Below are 13,929 nucleotides of genomic sequence, written 5' to 3'. Positions count from 1 at the left end.
TGTCAAGTGCAAAAAAGAAATGCAGAGATCATCTTCAAACAAGATTTTAAAAACAGTGCTTTAAGATAAGGGCAATTGAAAGCTCATTTTTAGACCAAACAGCTAAAAAATATGACACATGCAGTCACTACTCATCATTAAATTTTTCTAAGTACATCTAAAAAACTCATCAGTTGCTCTGAGTATGCACTGATGTGCTGGAACAGTCTTTTATGACAGACCTCCTTTATGGCAGGGTCATTTTCCCCTTCATGGGTGGATGTGGGTGAACCAGGGGCTCCTGGCTCTGCCCAGTGAATGTTCTTGGATAATATGTCTTGATATATGTGTGAAGGCCTCTCTTAGCTCCTTTTAAGGGATGTTATCATTATACCTAAAGAGTGAACTTTCAAAGCATCCAGGTTAAGACACAGGCTTTTCATCTCTTAGGGAATTTATTTAGTCATACCTATATACCCCTTTGTAAGTAACTAAAGGAAAAAGTAAATATTTACTTTAAGGAATAATATGCTGACTTTTATTCTACCCTCTAGTTAGTATTTGGTTTTCATACCTGTGTAATTTTATAAACTAAGCATAATCATTTTGATTTGTTTTTGTGAGGGGGAGGAATCTGGACTAAATTACGGTATTTCCATGAAATGTCACTAATAATTTCAGATCCATGAACTTAGATAGGGAGTGAGAAAATGTGAAATGGAGCCTGTGGTTTTCTCATTAAATGACATTGTGTGTTGCAAACATTGTTTAGAGTCTCATTTTGTTTAATATGGGTGTGTGATTTCTAGACACAGAGGGTTGTTTAAAAAGATAGGATGTATGCCCTGTGAGTCTCTTTTACTTAAAACGGCAGGATTAATATTCATGTAACACTACACACAGGTGCACAGCTGTGGGATTTTAGAGCTCTGTATTCCATTCCCGTAAACTAGCCAGTTTCAGAACCTTTGCTTAATCACGTTGACCACTGCAACTCAGATTATGATTTTCACAGCTACTGCCACAACACCAATTTTCCCACAGCATTTCTCACCCTCTTCCCTTCCCTCTTAATCCGCCTTCACCTCTGCCTCCTGAGAAGACCTGGCAATATTCAAATAGGACAGAGAATGCTTGATTTCAGAACAAAATGAAAATACATCTGTTGCCATTGCAACAGATAAGCAACCAGCCGGCCCTTTTCAACTGGGAGCGATTTCAGGCATCACTCCTTTTAATGGTGAGTAAAGTCATTGTTTTCAGGTTTTGTTAATTTGTGATGCCCCCAGCTGCTCTCTCTCATCTGATCAAGGGCATTCCTGAACATGTGGACAGCTCAGTCTGGTAAAATAACTGACAGAAAACTCATGAGGGCCAGCTAGCTGTCCTCATGAGCAGAAGGCAAAAACATGAAAGAACAACAAGGTGCTGGGGTCACAGAATACACAAGACACAGGAGCTCCACCACGAATCCGTCTCATGTCATCCTCGCTGCTTAACCGCCCAGGGTGAGAGGGGAAACTGAATACCCCATTCCTACCCCGGAGAGAGAAACGAGTTGAAGTAAGAAGTAACAGCCTTCCCTTCCCAAGAATCCTCCTCTGCTTCACCGCCACAGTACAGGCCCTTGAAGGCCCTTAATTGCTGATGGGGATGGAGCAGATAGAATCACCTTGGGAGTTTTTAAATATCCTGATTCCCAGGCCACATCCAGGCCAATTAAATTAGACTCTGAGGAATATCACCATTTAAAAAAGAGAAAGAGAAAAAAGATCCAGGTAACTCCAGTGTGCAGCCAAGTCTGAGACCCAGTGGGCTAGTCTGAGCAAGCTAGAGAAGAAGTAAGTGCGGCGTCTGACAAGATGAAGCTCCACTCTCCCCAAGGATACTTAGGAGCTAGTTGTTGCAAAGAGAAGAAAGGGAAGAAAGGCAGCAGGAGGAACCAAGTTGCCCCTTCCTGTCTTTTTTAAGTCAACTGGAGTCTCCACCCATCCAGTGTGGGTAACCTAGGCTTCCACCCGCAGGTCGGGTTGGGGGGAGGTGAGTCCCCAGGTCTGGGGGACTGGGCGGGGTGAGGTGACCGCTGGGAGCGCTACCCGGCGGCGCATCAGCAGCCTCAGGCGTGGGCCCTGCACTCTCCAGAGAAGGCGGCGGCTGCCGGGTGGAGAGCAATTTGGGGGCGCAAAAGAAAGCTGGCTCGGGCGCAGGTGGCGCTCGCAGCCCCAGCCCACAGTTGAGCCAATCGCGGGCGCAAGCGCAGCCTGGTGGCTGCGGCGGTAACGGAGCGCGGGGCTCTGGCAGGAGCCGGCGGAGGCAAAGGCAGCGCCAACCGAGAGCCGCGCGCAGGCTGGAGGGAGATCCGCGGCGAGGAGCCGGCGAGAGCGCTCGGCGCTGGGCGGTTTCCTGGCCGAGGGAGGCTAACTTCTCATGGGGAAGAAGTGGAGGGATGCGGCGGAAATGGAGCGGGGCTGCTCCGACCGCGAGGACAGCGCGGAGAGCCGCAGGCGCAGCCGGAGCGCCAGCCGGGGCAGGTTTGCTGAGTCGTGGAAAAGGTTAAGTTCCAAGCAGGGGTCTACCAAGCGCTCGGGACTCCCGTCGCAGCAGACGCCGGTGAGTGGCCAGGGGAGAGCCCCAGTCTTTGCTTTCCTTTCTCCCTCCGCACAAGACTCGAGCCCTTTCCATGGTGCTGAACTTGCCTCTTTAAGGGTGTGAGCCAGGGAACTTGTGGCGCCGCTTCTAATGAAAGAAAGTGCTGGGGGCTGTGAGGTAGGGCGAGAAGGAACGTCTTCCTTCCCTTCAGCAGGGGAGGGTCTCCTGACGTATCTGCAAAAATTGAAAACATGTTCGAGAGGCGAGGGGGCTCGCTGTTAGATCATAAGAGTTTTGCAGTTAACAGAGCGTGTGAGATGTTGTCGAGTGTATTGTGACTCCTATGTACGTTCCCAAGGGTCTGTCTGTGCAGCATGTCGAAGGTACTCGGCCTCCGCTGAATGAGGGCGGAATAGAAAGGGCAAGCCATATTTTTACTCTCTTAACACTTGCTCTTTCCATCCCACACCCCCACTATTTTAATGGGAGCGTTTAATTGTTTGCAGAATGTCATTTGCATACAGAGAATAGCAAGAATATCCCAGGTGCTTATAATCCCACTGCTTAACATATACAGCGTTCAAACAACAGTTTTCCCATGTGTCAGCTCCTCTTCACTGTCTAATTAGTGCAATAAAAGCACTCAAGTGAAATTAATATAGGCATCATATGTGTGTAGAGAAGTGCAGTTGATAAAAAACTTTAGCTGCATTTGCATTTTTAGTACGTGAATATTATGTTTTCCTTTATCCCAGAGGGAGAGAACTCTGTTCTAGAAGAGAGTGCAAAGCCCTCCTGTTGCTCCTTGGGAAGGAGGATACACCACTTTTAACTTCCCAAACATCATTAAGAATACCAGAGTGTGTGTGTGTGCGCGCACGCGCGCGTGTGTATGTGTGTGTATTTGTTTTACATCCAAAGGGCTTGACCGCAGATGTTGCATATTGAAAAGACTTTGATTTAATTAAAAGAAATAATGGTACATAAGCATTGATCCCACAGCGTGATTAATGTTACCCTGCTCTGTTTTTGGGAAGTCGTCACTGAAGGATAAAAATTAATCCCCGAAAAGTAAGATGTTTAAACATTACTTCAACAGAATGTAATATAAACATTTAAAATTTTTGGTGTGTTTATTTTGGTTGCTTGTTTGCAAAAATGTTATGAAATTTCAGGTATTGTTCTCAAATACTTAATGTTTTTTGTGAGCAGGTTTTTTCATCTAAATATGGGTATAGCACATGTAAAAAGGCAAGTGATTTTACTTCAGGTGTAGAAATATTGTTTAGAAATGTGGACTCGAAAATATTTTTTTAAAAGAATATTAATCTGATGATAGGTTTTTCTGAAATAAATTATGTGGAAAATATAAAATTCATGACATCTGTTTTTTATCAAGTATGTGAACTAAAAATTTAATCCTCTTTTTAATAGGAAGTCTGAGTATTAATCTGAGGAACTTCTTATGCTGCATTTTTGATTCTGTTCAACAGGTGTGTGCAAAGTCTATATCAGGAACATATAAAATCTTCATATAACTATGTTATAAGTTAGAGTAAATGATTGCAGGATTGTTACCTAGAATAAAAATGTGGGAAAGAGCCTAAGAGGGTACCATGACAACCAGAGACATCTGGAAAAGTAACTATGTCCTCTTGTTTACTAAGGGTGATGATGGTGCTGTAGTTCTCTGTAGTACTTGTTAATTGAAACATTAGTAATTCAGTTAAAAACAAGTTAAGGCAAAAGCCTGTGATTATTCTCACATTGCATGGCAAATTAGATACTGATTTTCTTCTGAAAACCTAATAATAAGTGCTTCTAGCTATAATTTTTAATTATCAGTATTTTAAGCAAAGATAGTGAGGTTTTATAAATTTTAGAGCTAAGATGATGGTTTTGAACCAAGGTTTGATTCTATAGTTGTTAACAAAGAGTTTTGACTTCATTTGTGAGAAACCCAACTTATTTATGCAAACGGGAGGAAGGAAATCATAATGCTTATAGCAGACATGCTTACAAAAGTTTTAATCTTTAAGGTAAGATTTTTTCTCCCCCTTAAATTGAGCTATGAAAAATAGCCTAACCTATAAAGATTAAAGCAGTTAATATGATTAATGCTGCTTTTTATTTATTTGTATGAATAGGTAAAATATTCCATAATGTAGCTGTGAATCCTATTCATTATGTATTGTCCCCAAAATATTGTGGTATCCATCCTGACAAAGAAAATATGAGGGGTTCACTCTTTCTTTTGAAGACAAAATAGAAAAACGTGGAAAAATTTGATTAATAGTAAAACATGGGGGCTTTCATAAATCTTTTTTCTTTTGAGAATATAAAATAATTGTTTTTCTTAATGTGATATTTGTTACTCTCTTCTCTGCTTTAGTTGGATTCTTGAAATCATTTCGAGTTAAAGTTATTCCCAGGGAATGATATAGTCCATGACTCTGTCCCAAAGGGAATGATTGTATTAGTTTTTTTTTTTTTTTTTTTTTTTTTGAGATGGAGTCTTGCTCTGTAGCCAGGCTGGAGTGCAGTGGCGCGATCTTGGCTCACTGCAACCTCTGCCTCCCTGGTTCAAGTGATTCTCCTGCCTCAGCCTTCTGAGTAGCTGGGATTACAGGCACATGCCCCCACACCTAGCTAATTTTTGTATTTTTAGTAGAGATGGGGTTTCACAATGTTGGACAGGGTGGCCTCGATCTCCTGACCTTGTGATCTGCCTGCCTCAGCTTTCCAACGTGCTGGAATTACAGGCATGAACCACTGCGCCTGGCCTAGTTTTCATTTTCACTAGCAACAAAGCATTGCTTACGTCGTAATTAATAGAAGATATTTTATTTAGCAAGGAGAGTTCTGCTATACTCCTGGTATCCAGAAGTACTTTATTCATGATCTGAGACATGCTGTTTTGGTGTGTAAAGTGTAGGGGAGGTCAGCTTGACTTGGCGCTGGCAGTTAGATCTCCTACCTACTTATCACTAAATAAATATGTAGGGGTTTTCTTAGAGGTTGGGTAACTCCATAATTTTGATGCCAGTATTAGAAAGCCAAAAGTTGCATTTCTGGCAGTCTCTTTGGAGTAAATGAACTCTTGATGCTCTTATGGAGTATGGCACGCCTACAGTAGAAAATGTGTGCTATCCCTGCCACTGCCCACTTGGATCTGCTTCTGTTCTGGTGACAGGCAGAAGCAGCGCTGCCCTGTGCAGTAGCTGAAGGATGGGGCAGCTGTTCTGCGTCCTAATAGTGGCATTTAAAATGCATGTTCTCAAGTTCTGGACCACAATAGTGGGTGTGTCTAACGAATCAATCCTTGTTGATTTGAAAAGACTTTTTTTTTTTTCCATTTTTGTAATTCAGTAAACATTCTTCTCGCCCCTATTTTAAGGCTTCATGGTTTACAATGGAAGCTTTATGAATTAATGTTGCTTTGTTATAATCTATTAATCTACAATACTAAAATTACACCCCAAATCATAAAATTCTGATACGGCAAAGTGGTATTTAATTATATGCATTCCTTGGAAATTTTCTGAGATTGGATCATAGGTTATTTTTCAAATCTAAACTGTTTTTTAGTAAATGTAAAGACATTTTATATTAATTTTATAATTGTATTATTATGAAAGTTATACATTTGAAATTCAGATATCAAATTAAGCTTCTGGATATTAATGTTTTAAATACTGTCTGTGTTGAATTAGTCAATAGGTATAAATGTAATTTAAAACTTCTTTGTCTCCATTGTATAAGATTTGGATTTCATATTTGTTTGTGAATTATTGTTCTTGTTATTCCTGCTATTTGTTTTGATTCTATCTGTACAGAAATGCATGGAAATCTATTGAAAGTTGATTCAATAAGTGCTGTCTCGCATTACAAATATCAGATGCTTACCACAGCATGTATGTATTTTTATTTTATCACGAATTTTAAAATCAGAATATAAAGGAAAAATCCAGCATTATTTTGGGAGAAAGAGAAAAAGAATTTAGATTTCAATTAAGTATAGTTATCTCCTCCCAAATTGTATGCTCTCCTTTTCAAGCTTAATTTAAATTTAACCACACATTTATCTTTATTTAATTATTTATATTTATTTAGGTAAAATATACATATACAATTTACCATATTTGCCATTTTTCAGTGTATAGTTTAGTGGTAATAAATGGATTGATACTCTTTTTTTTTTGCCTCCATATCCCCCCTTTCCCTTGCAGTTAGCATGTATGTATTTTTAATTTTAAAAGGAGATTTCTCTTTCTACCCCCACAGCTATTTAAAAGCTTGTTTTCAAATATGTGCAGATTTAATTTAGTCTCAGAGTAAACTCTGTAAAAGGAAAAAAAGAAATGGTGCTGAGGGAGTAAAATGATGGAGGTGTAATTAGAGCTGTTTTTCAACCTTAGACAGCACTCTTGCTTCCACTAATGCTATAATTACCTTTATCAGCAGGTACCAACCACAGATTATCACACCTTGTGCAGACAAGTGGGCAACTGAGAGAGTGTATGGAAACAGCAGTGAGTATGTAGAAAGCACAGTGCTACCAAGTAAGCAAGTACATTTCAGCTGGTTACCAAAGCCACTCTTCTCACAGCTCTTTGAGATGCTGTGTGTGCAGGAGGGATCCACAAACAAACCTACCATTCGTTTCTGATGTTGACTTGCCCTCTTTGAGTCTACTAGGTAATTGCCAGTTTTCCCTGCTAAAAGCAGAATTCTTTAAGGTCTTAAAATAAATGAGGAAGGCCAGGCACAGTGGCGCATGCCTGTAATCCCAGCATTTTGGGAGGCCGAGGCGGGTGGATCACAAGGTCAGGAGATAGAAACCATTCTGGCCAAAATGGTGAAACCCCATCTGTACTAAAAATACAAAAATTGGCTGGGGGTGGTAGTGCGCGACCGTAGTCCCAGCTACTCAGGAGGCTGAGGCAGGAGAATCACTTGAACCCTGGAGGCAGAGGTTGCAGTGAGCCAAGATCATGCCACTGCACTCCAGCCTGGCGATGGAGTGAAACTCCGTCTCAAAAAAAAAAAAAAAAAAAAAAAAAAAGCCAAGTCAAAGGGAAAACTGAAGTCAGAAAAACTCATCTCCCAACCAATTGCCCATTTAAGGATTACGTGGCTAGTAGGTCCTTTGTGGCTATCATAGAAACAACTGCAACTGGGTGAAAAGAATTCTTGTTTCCTTTTTCAGAGTCTAATATGCTATTGCAAAGTCATTAAACCTTTAGTAGTTTGTTCTTGTTACACAAAGCGCTCTCCTGATGAAAGCAGAGCGAATCTCCTGCAGTGCTAGCCCATTATTGAATAAACCATTTCTTGACAGGTTGATTTTTGTCTACTGCCTTTTACTCACTCTGCTAAAAAAATAAAAAAGGGACAATGTTGTATTGCTCAGGAATACAGTTGTATTTTCTTGTTATTGTGATTTTTTGTGTGTGTGAAAAAAAAGACCATTTTCTGATAGTGGTCCATTTTGGTGAAGCATTTCTGAAATAATATCTTTGTCTAGTAATTAATATATCACAACCAACAAGCCCCTCCTCCTGAACACAGTGAATTAAAAATTTTAATTTAGTTTCAGCTTTAATTTGAGGACTACGAATATGTTAGAAAATGCCTAATTCAAATATTTTAAGTTTGGAGGAGTAAAATATCTTTGCGTTGTGGTGATTTTAAGTTTGTTTTCATTATTCCCAAAGATATTAGAACAGTTTCTCCTGCAATTAATTACTGAGATCTTTTAAAAACAATGGAATCATTAAAAATAACTTATAAATAGTAAGAAAACATCACTTTCATTTTGTTAGACCAGCTGTGATGGTCTATGTGTTGCTTTTACTTTTTATTTCTTTCATTTGCAAAGCCAAAAGAGGGCTGGTAAAGCAAAAATGAAAGGATTATAGAGAACAACGTTTAAAGAAACATTCATCTAACTTTTGTTGAACACTTAAGTGTTAGGCACCATGGTAAGTACTGGACAGCCTCTCTAATAGAGCTGATAGTTTAACACAAGAGATATGCAAAGTGACAATACAGAGATACACAAAGTCTAGCTTTATAGTCAGAATACCTTGGAGCAAAGGTTAAAGTAGTCAATGCCTCTTTAAGTGTGGTGGTGGGAGGCTTAGAGAAAAAGCTTCTGAGACGTTGTACCTGCTTCTCAAAAGATGAGGAAGAAAAACAGTCCCTTGGATTTTGCAATTTGGAAAGAGGGCAATAATACCTTTCTGAGAGTCATTTTAAATGAGTCATGAGGATAGATACCAGTGCAGTGAATGGGAGGCAAGTTAGATGAGGAAAAGAAATAACAACAATGACAGCAAGTGCAAATATTTGTATGGTACTTACTATGTGCCAGGCACTCTTCTAAGCACATTGCATGTGCTGTTGTCTATTTCCTGACTTCCCATTAGAGTTCCACTATTTATTACAGCTGAAATATAAGCTCCACAAAGATAGGATCATTGTTTTGTTCACTGACTCATCCGTGAGCCTTGAACAGTACCTGGCACATAGTGAGCACTCAAATATTTCCTCAGTGAATGAATTAATCAATTAGTAAGTACCTTAATAAATATAATACTCTCTAATTAATATAAGGTAGATTTTAGGTTCTTGGCTATGGAGAGAAAAATAAATAGAGACAGAAATTTGTTTTTGCAAGATGAGAGAGATATCAGCATGCTTATTTGCTAGAGAAAGAACCTAGTAAAGAAGGAGAGTTTAAATAAGCAGGAGATAGAATAGTGATAAAAACTAGTCCATAGGCCTGCAGGAGGTGGGATTTATTTTATGGGATAGTTGAAGACCAATTTTTCCACAGAGTAAATACAGACTCCGATCCCTCTCTTTGTCTTTAACGACTTGCCTGGTAGAAATTAGACCTATGGTTGATTCTTTTGCAGGTTTTACTTAGTATATATTTAGTCTAGAATGTTAGTGAATTAATTCACAAGTTGTCATGCAAGGAAATATGTACTTTGATTGAAACTCTTGTTAAAAACTCAGAGATGGCTAAAATGCTATTTTGTATCTTTCTCTGACTTGGCCAAATCCCCCAAGGCACATAAAAGATTTCCCTTACCTTCAGTAAGGTAGGAATCACTCCTTTGGTTGTCCTGAAGAAAGACATCTAAATTCAGAGTTGACATGACAATCTGCCAATCCATGCATTTAATATAATGGGATTGTACATTTATTAAAAATGCCTCCCTGGAATACCAAAATTTGGACCACAAAATAGCCCTAAAAAAGGGAACACATTCCTGGTGATAACAAGCTAGGTTTTTGTCCTTTCTGAAGGTTAATTTTTCTAGGACTTTCTTGAGAATGGACTTTATCATGGTGAGATTAGGGCGGAAGGGCTCTGTTGAGTAAGAGTGTTCCCAAGAAGGCTGATGCGAACACAGCTCATCTCTCATTTCAGAGTTCACTGGAAAATTTCAATTTCTTTTAGAAAACAGTATGGTGGCTTTGGAACTGAGCAGATCTAGATTGGAATCCTGGTTCTGTCCATTATTAGCTGTGTAGCCTTGGGTGAATTATATTTCTATGACTCTTTTCTCCCCAATTCTGTTAGGATAATCCTTCTTCCTTTCCTAGTGAGTTTAAGATTCACTTTAATGTTTTGTTAATAAAGAAATGTGTTTATTGTATTTATTTTTATTTTAAACTTAGTCTCAAATATACAAATAGTAGAAAATATGACAAAATAATCCACATAATCATAATACACATTAGAGATGAACAATTTACCATCTTCAGTTTTTTTGAAATAAATAAAATGTCTTCAAAGAAGCTAAAATATCCCCATGCCATTTCCTTGATTGTCCGGATCCTAATCTTTGACCTGAGTCAAAATTTTACAAGGGGCAGCAGGGGTGTGGTGCTGGCTTTCCCATCTAAGACTGTATTAACATTCGAATTAGACAGACTTGATTTCCAGCCTGATTCAGGTCATTCACTGGTTTTGCAACTGAATCTTATTGTTTTCCATCATGATAAAATGAAGGTGGAAATACCTGCCCCCGAATGAATTATGAACATTAAATGTATTGCTATGTATAGTTAATTCAGTGTCTGGTCAGAGCTATTCACTGAATGGAAACAGTTATGTAACTATTGGTGTTAACTAGACGTGTTACAACACGTGTGAAAAGCAGAAGTTGCTTTTGTTTGACGGGAAATGTTGTTTATAGTCTTTAATTTTTCTGAAATTAGAATGTTGTTGATCATATCCAAGATGGGGTATAAGATTGATGATTGTTTTGGGCTGGTTGAGAAAGTGCTTTAGAAAATAAAATCAGTTTGTCTTTTCCAAGATGATTATTTTCTACAGCAGATCCTGGTCCTTGAAATGTCCATTCTTCTACGGTTTTACCAAAGGTAGTTTATTGACATTCTTGGGGCTAAAATATAAAATCCATACTATATTGAAATATGATACTTTTTGCTTTTGGCATTTTTATTACTGGATTCTTTATGTATTGAAATAGATTATAGTTATAAAATTAATCTCTTCATGAAGCTCAAGGACTTTGGGAAGGAATGTTTTTAAAACTTTCTTTTATTGTGGGATATTACAAACATATACAAAAGTAGAGGCAATGGTATAATAAACCTATAACTCAGCTTTAATAATGATCAAATCATGACAAATCAATCTTGCTTCATCTTTATCCCTATTTTCTATTTATTCTCTCCCCCACTAGATTATTTGTAAGCAAGTCTTAGGTATTACATCACTTCCTCTAAAAATATTTATTTATTTATTTTTGAGGCAGAGTCTCACTGTCACCCAGGCTGGGGTGCAGTGGCACCATCACTGCTTACGGCAGCCTCAACCTCCCAGGCTCAGGTGATTCTCCTACCTCAGCCTCCCAAGGAGCTGGGACTACAGGCATGCACCACCACACCCTGCTAATTTTTAGATTTTTTTTGTAGAGAAGGGGTTTCACCACATTGCCCAGGCTGGTCTCAAACTCCTGGGCTCGAGCAATCCTTCCACCTCAGCCTTCCAAAGTGCTAGGATTACAGGCATGAGCCTCTGCAACCGCCCAGGACTCTTTATTAAAACAAAACTGCAACACTATTATCAAATTAGAAATAAAACTTCTTAATGCCCACAGATATTGAATTAGAACTGTATTTCCTTGATTACCTCATAATTCTGTTTGAATTAGAATCCAACTGTAGTGGACACATTATAGTTTTCCTCTTTAGTCTATAGTTTCCCCTCTCCTGATCTCTCTTCTTTTGCTCTCAACAATTATTTGTCAGAGAAATGTATTTATCCTGTAGAGTTTTCTACATTTTGTGTTTTGCTGAATACATCCCAATGGTGTCATCTCAGATGTTTCTCTGTCCATTGTATTTCCTATGAATTGGTGATTTGACCAGGTGCCTAGATGAGTTTTAATTTGAGTTTTTGGCGACAATACTTCATAGGTATTCTGGCTGTATCTCATTTTTGGGTATTAGCCACCATTGGGGATAATTGCTTAGAGAAGGGGCTGGCAAACTTTTTCTTCAAAGAGCCAAATAGTAAATGTTTTAGGTTTTTTTCTTTTTTCTTTTTTTTTTTTTTTTTGATTTTCACTATTTTGCCCAGGCTGGAGTGAAGTAGTGCCATCTCTGCTCACTGCAACCCCTGCCCCCTGGCTTCAAGCAATTCTCCTGCCTCAGCCTCCTAAGTAGCTGGGATTACAGGTACCTGCCACCACTCCCAGCTAATTTTTGTGTTTTTAGTAGAGACAGGGTTTTACCGTGTTGTCCAGGCTTCTCTCGAACTCCTGATCACAAGTGATCCACCCACCAAAGCCTCCCAAACTGCTAGGACAGGCATGAGCCACTGTGCCCGGCCAATGTTTTAGGTTTTGCAGGCTATAAGGTCTCTTATAATCATTCAATTCTTGCTGTTACAGCTCTTTCAAAAGCAGCCATAAGCATTATGTAAATAAATGGTCATGGCTGTGTTGTAATAAAACATTATTTATAAACACTAAAATGGTAATTTCCTGTAATTTTTACCTTATGAAATATTATTCTTTTGATATTTTAACCATTTAAAAATGCAAAAATTATTCTTAGCTTACAGGCTAAGAAAAACTGATAATGGACTGGATCTGGCCCTTATTTTGAGTTTGCCAAGATCCATTATTTTATTTGGGCATTGTAAAATAGTGATATTATGATTCTGTCTTTCCTTTTTCATTTATTAACTGAAATAATTTTATAAACAGAAACTTTCTTCGTCATCTATTTTCTTATTCTGAGTTATAATTCTTATAATAAAGTCAAGATAAATGTTTGAGGCAGTTTTTAAAAAGTTGAGCTAATAATAGTAAGAGCTGTGTGGTGGCATTAATTTGTTAGTGTACTGTCAGGCCTTAGATTTTAATTGGGGCATTGTGTTCAGTTAACTAGCAGAAAATATTTGGCCCAGTAATTGTGGAGGCCAATTAAAGTATTATTAAGAAATAGAACTTATAAAAATATATTGTCAAACTATTTCTATATTAAAGATTCTGCTTTCAGAATTTAAAAAAGTGTTGGACATCATGTTAAGTTTCCAATACTGCCATAAGAAACTACTACAAACTTAGTGGCCGAAAGTAACATGTATTTATTATCTCAGTTCTGTAGTATGGAAGTATGACATGGGTTCACTAGACCACACATCAAGATGTCAGCAGGGCTGTGTTTCTATAATATCTAGGTGAAAATCTACTTGCTTGGCTTTTCCAGCTTCTAGAAACCACCCACATTCGTTGGCTCATGGTCCCTGTCTTAGTCCGTTTTCACATTGCTGATAAAGACATACCCAAGACTGGGAAGAAAAAGAGGTTTAGGCCAGGCACGGTGGCTCACAAGGCAATCCCAGCACTTTGGGAGGCCGAGGTGGGCAGATCACGAAGTTAGGAGATTGAGACCATCCTGGCCAACATGGTGAAACCCCATCTCTACTAAAATGCAAAAAATTAGCCAGGCGTGGTGGTGCGCGCCTGTAATCCCAGCTACTCGGGAGGCTGAGGCAGGGGAATCGCTTGAACCCGGGAGGCGGAGATTGCAGTGAGCCGAGATTGAGCCACTGCACTCCAGCCTGGGCAACAGAGCAAGACTCCATCTCAAAAGAAAAAAAAAAAGAAAAGAAAAAAAAGAGGTTTAATTGGACCTATAGTTCCACATGGCTGGGGAGGCCTCAGAATCATGACAGGAGGTGAAAGGCACTTCCTACATGGTGGCAGCAAGAGAAAATGAGGAAGAAGCAAAAGCAGAAACCCCTGGTAAACCCATCAGATTTTGTGAGACTTACTATCACGAGACTAGCAAGGGAAAGACTGA

General features: G+C 39.0%; 1 protein-coding gene across 5 annotated transcripts in view; it reads left to right on the top strand.

Moving 5' to 3' along the window:
• Window positions 1-2,369: 2,369 nt before the first annotated feature.
• TRPM3 (transient receptor potential cation channel subfamily M member 3) overlaps window positions 2,370-13,929 on the top strand; it is a 904,668-nt gene continuing 893,108 nt past the window's right edge. For all 5 annotated transcript variants that reach the window (XM_025359888.1, XM_025359883.1, XM_025359877.1 and 2 more), the window contains exon 1: window positions 2,370-2,589. In XM_025359888.1, coding sequence (XP_025215673.1) covers window positions 2,407-2,589 — 183 coding nt within the window. In that variant the 5' untranslated portion in view covers window positions 2,370-2,406. The remainder of the gene's footprint in view (window positions 2,590-13,929) is intronic.

This window comes from Theropithecus gelada, chromosome 15, assembly GCF_003255815.1.
Source record: "Theropithecus gelada isolate Dixy chromosome 15, Tgel_1.0, whole genome shotgun sequence".
Taxonomy (NCBI): Eukaryota; Metazoa; Chordata; class Mammalia; order Primates; family Cercopithecidae; genus Theropithecus; species Theropithecus gelada.
The sequence above is the reverse complement of the archived record's forward strand: the minus strand, read 5'-3'. Positions and strand labels throughout refer to the sequence as shown.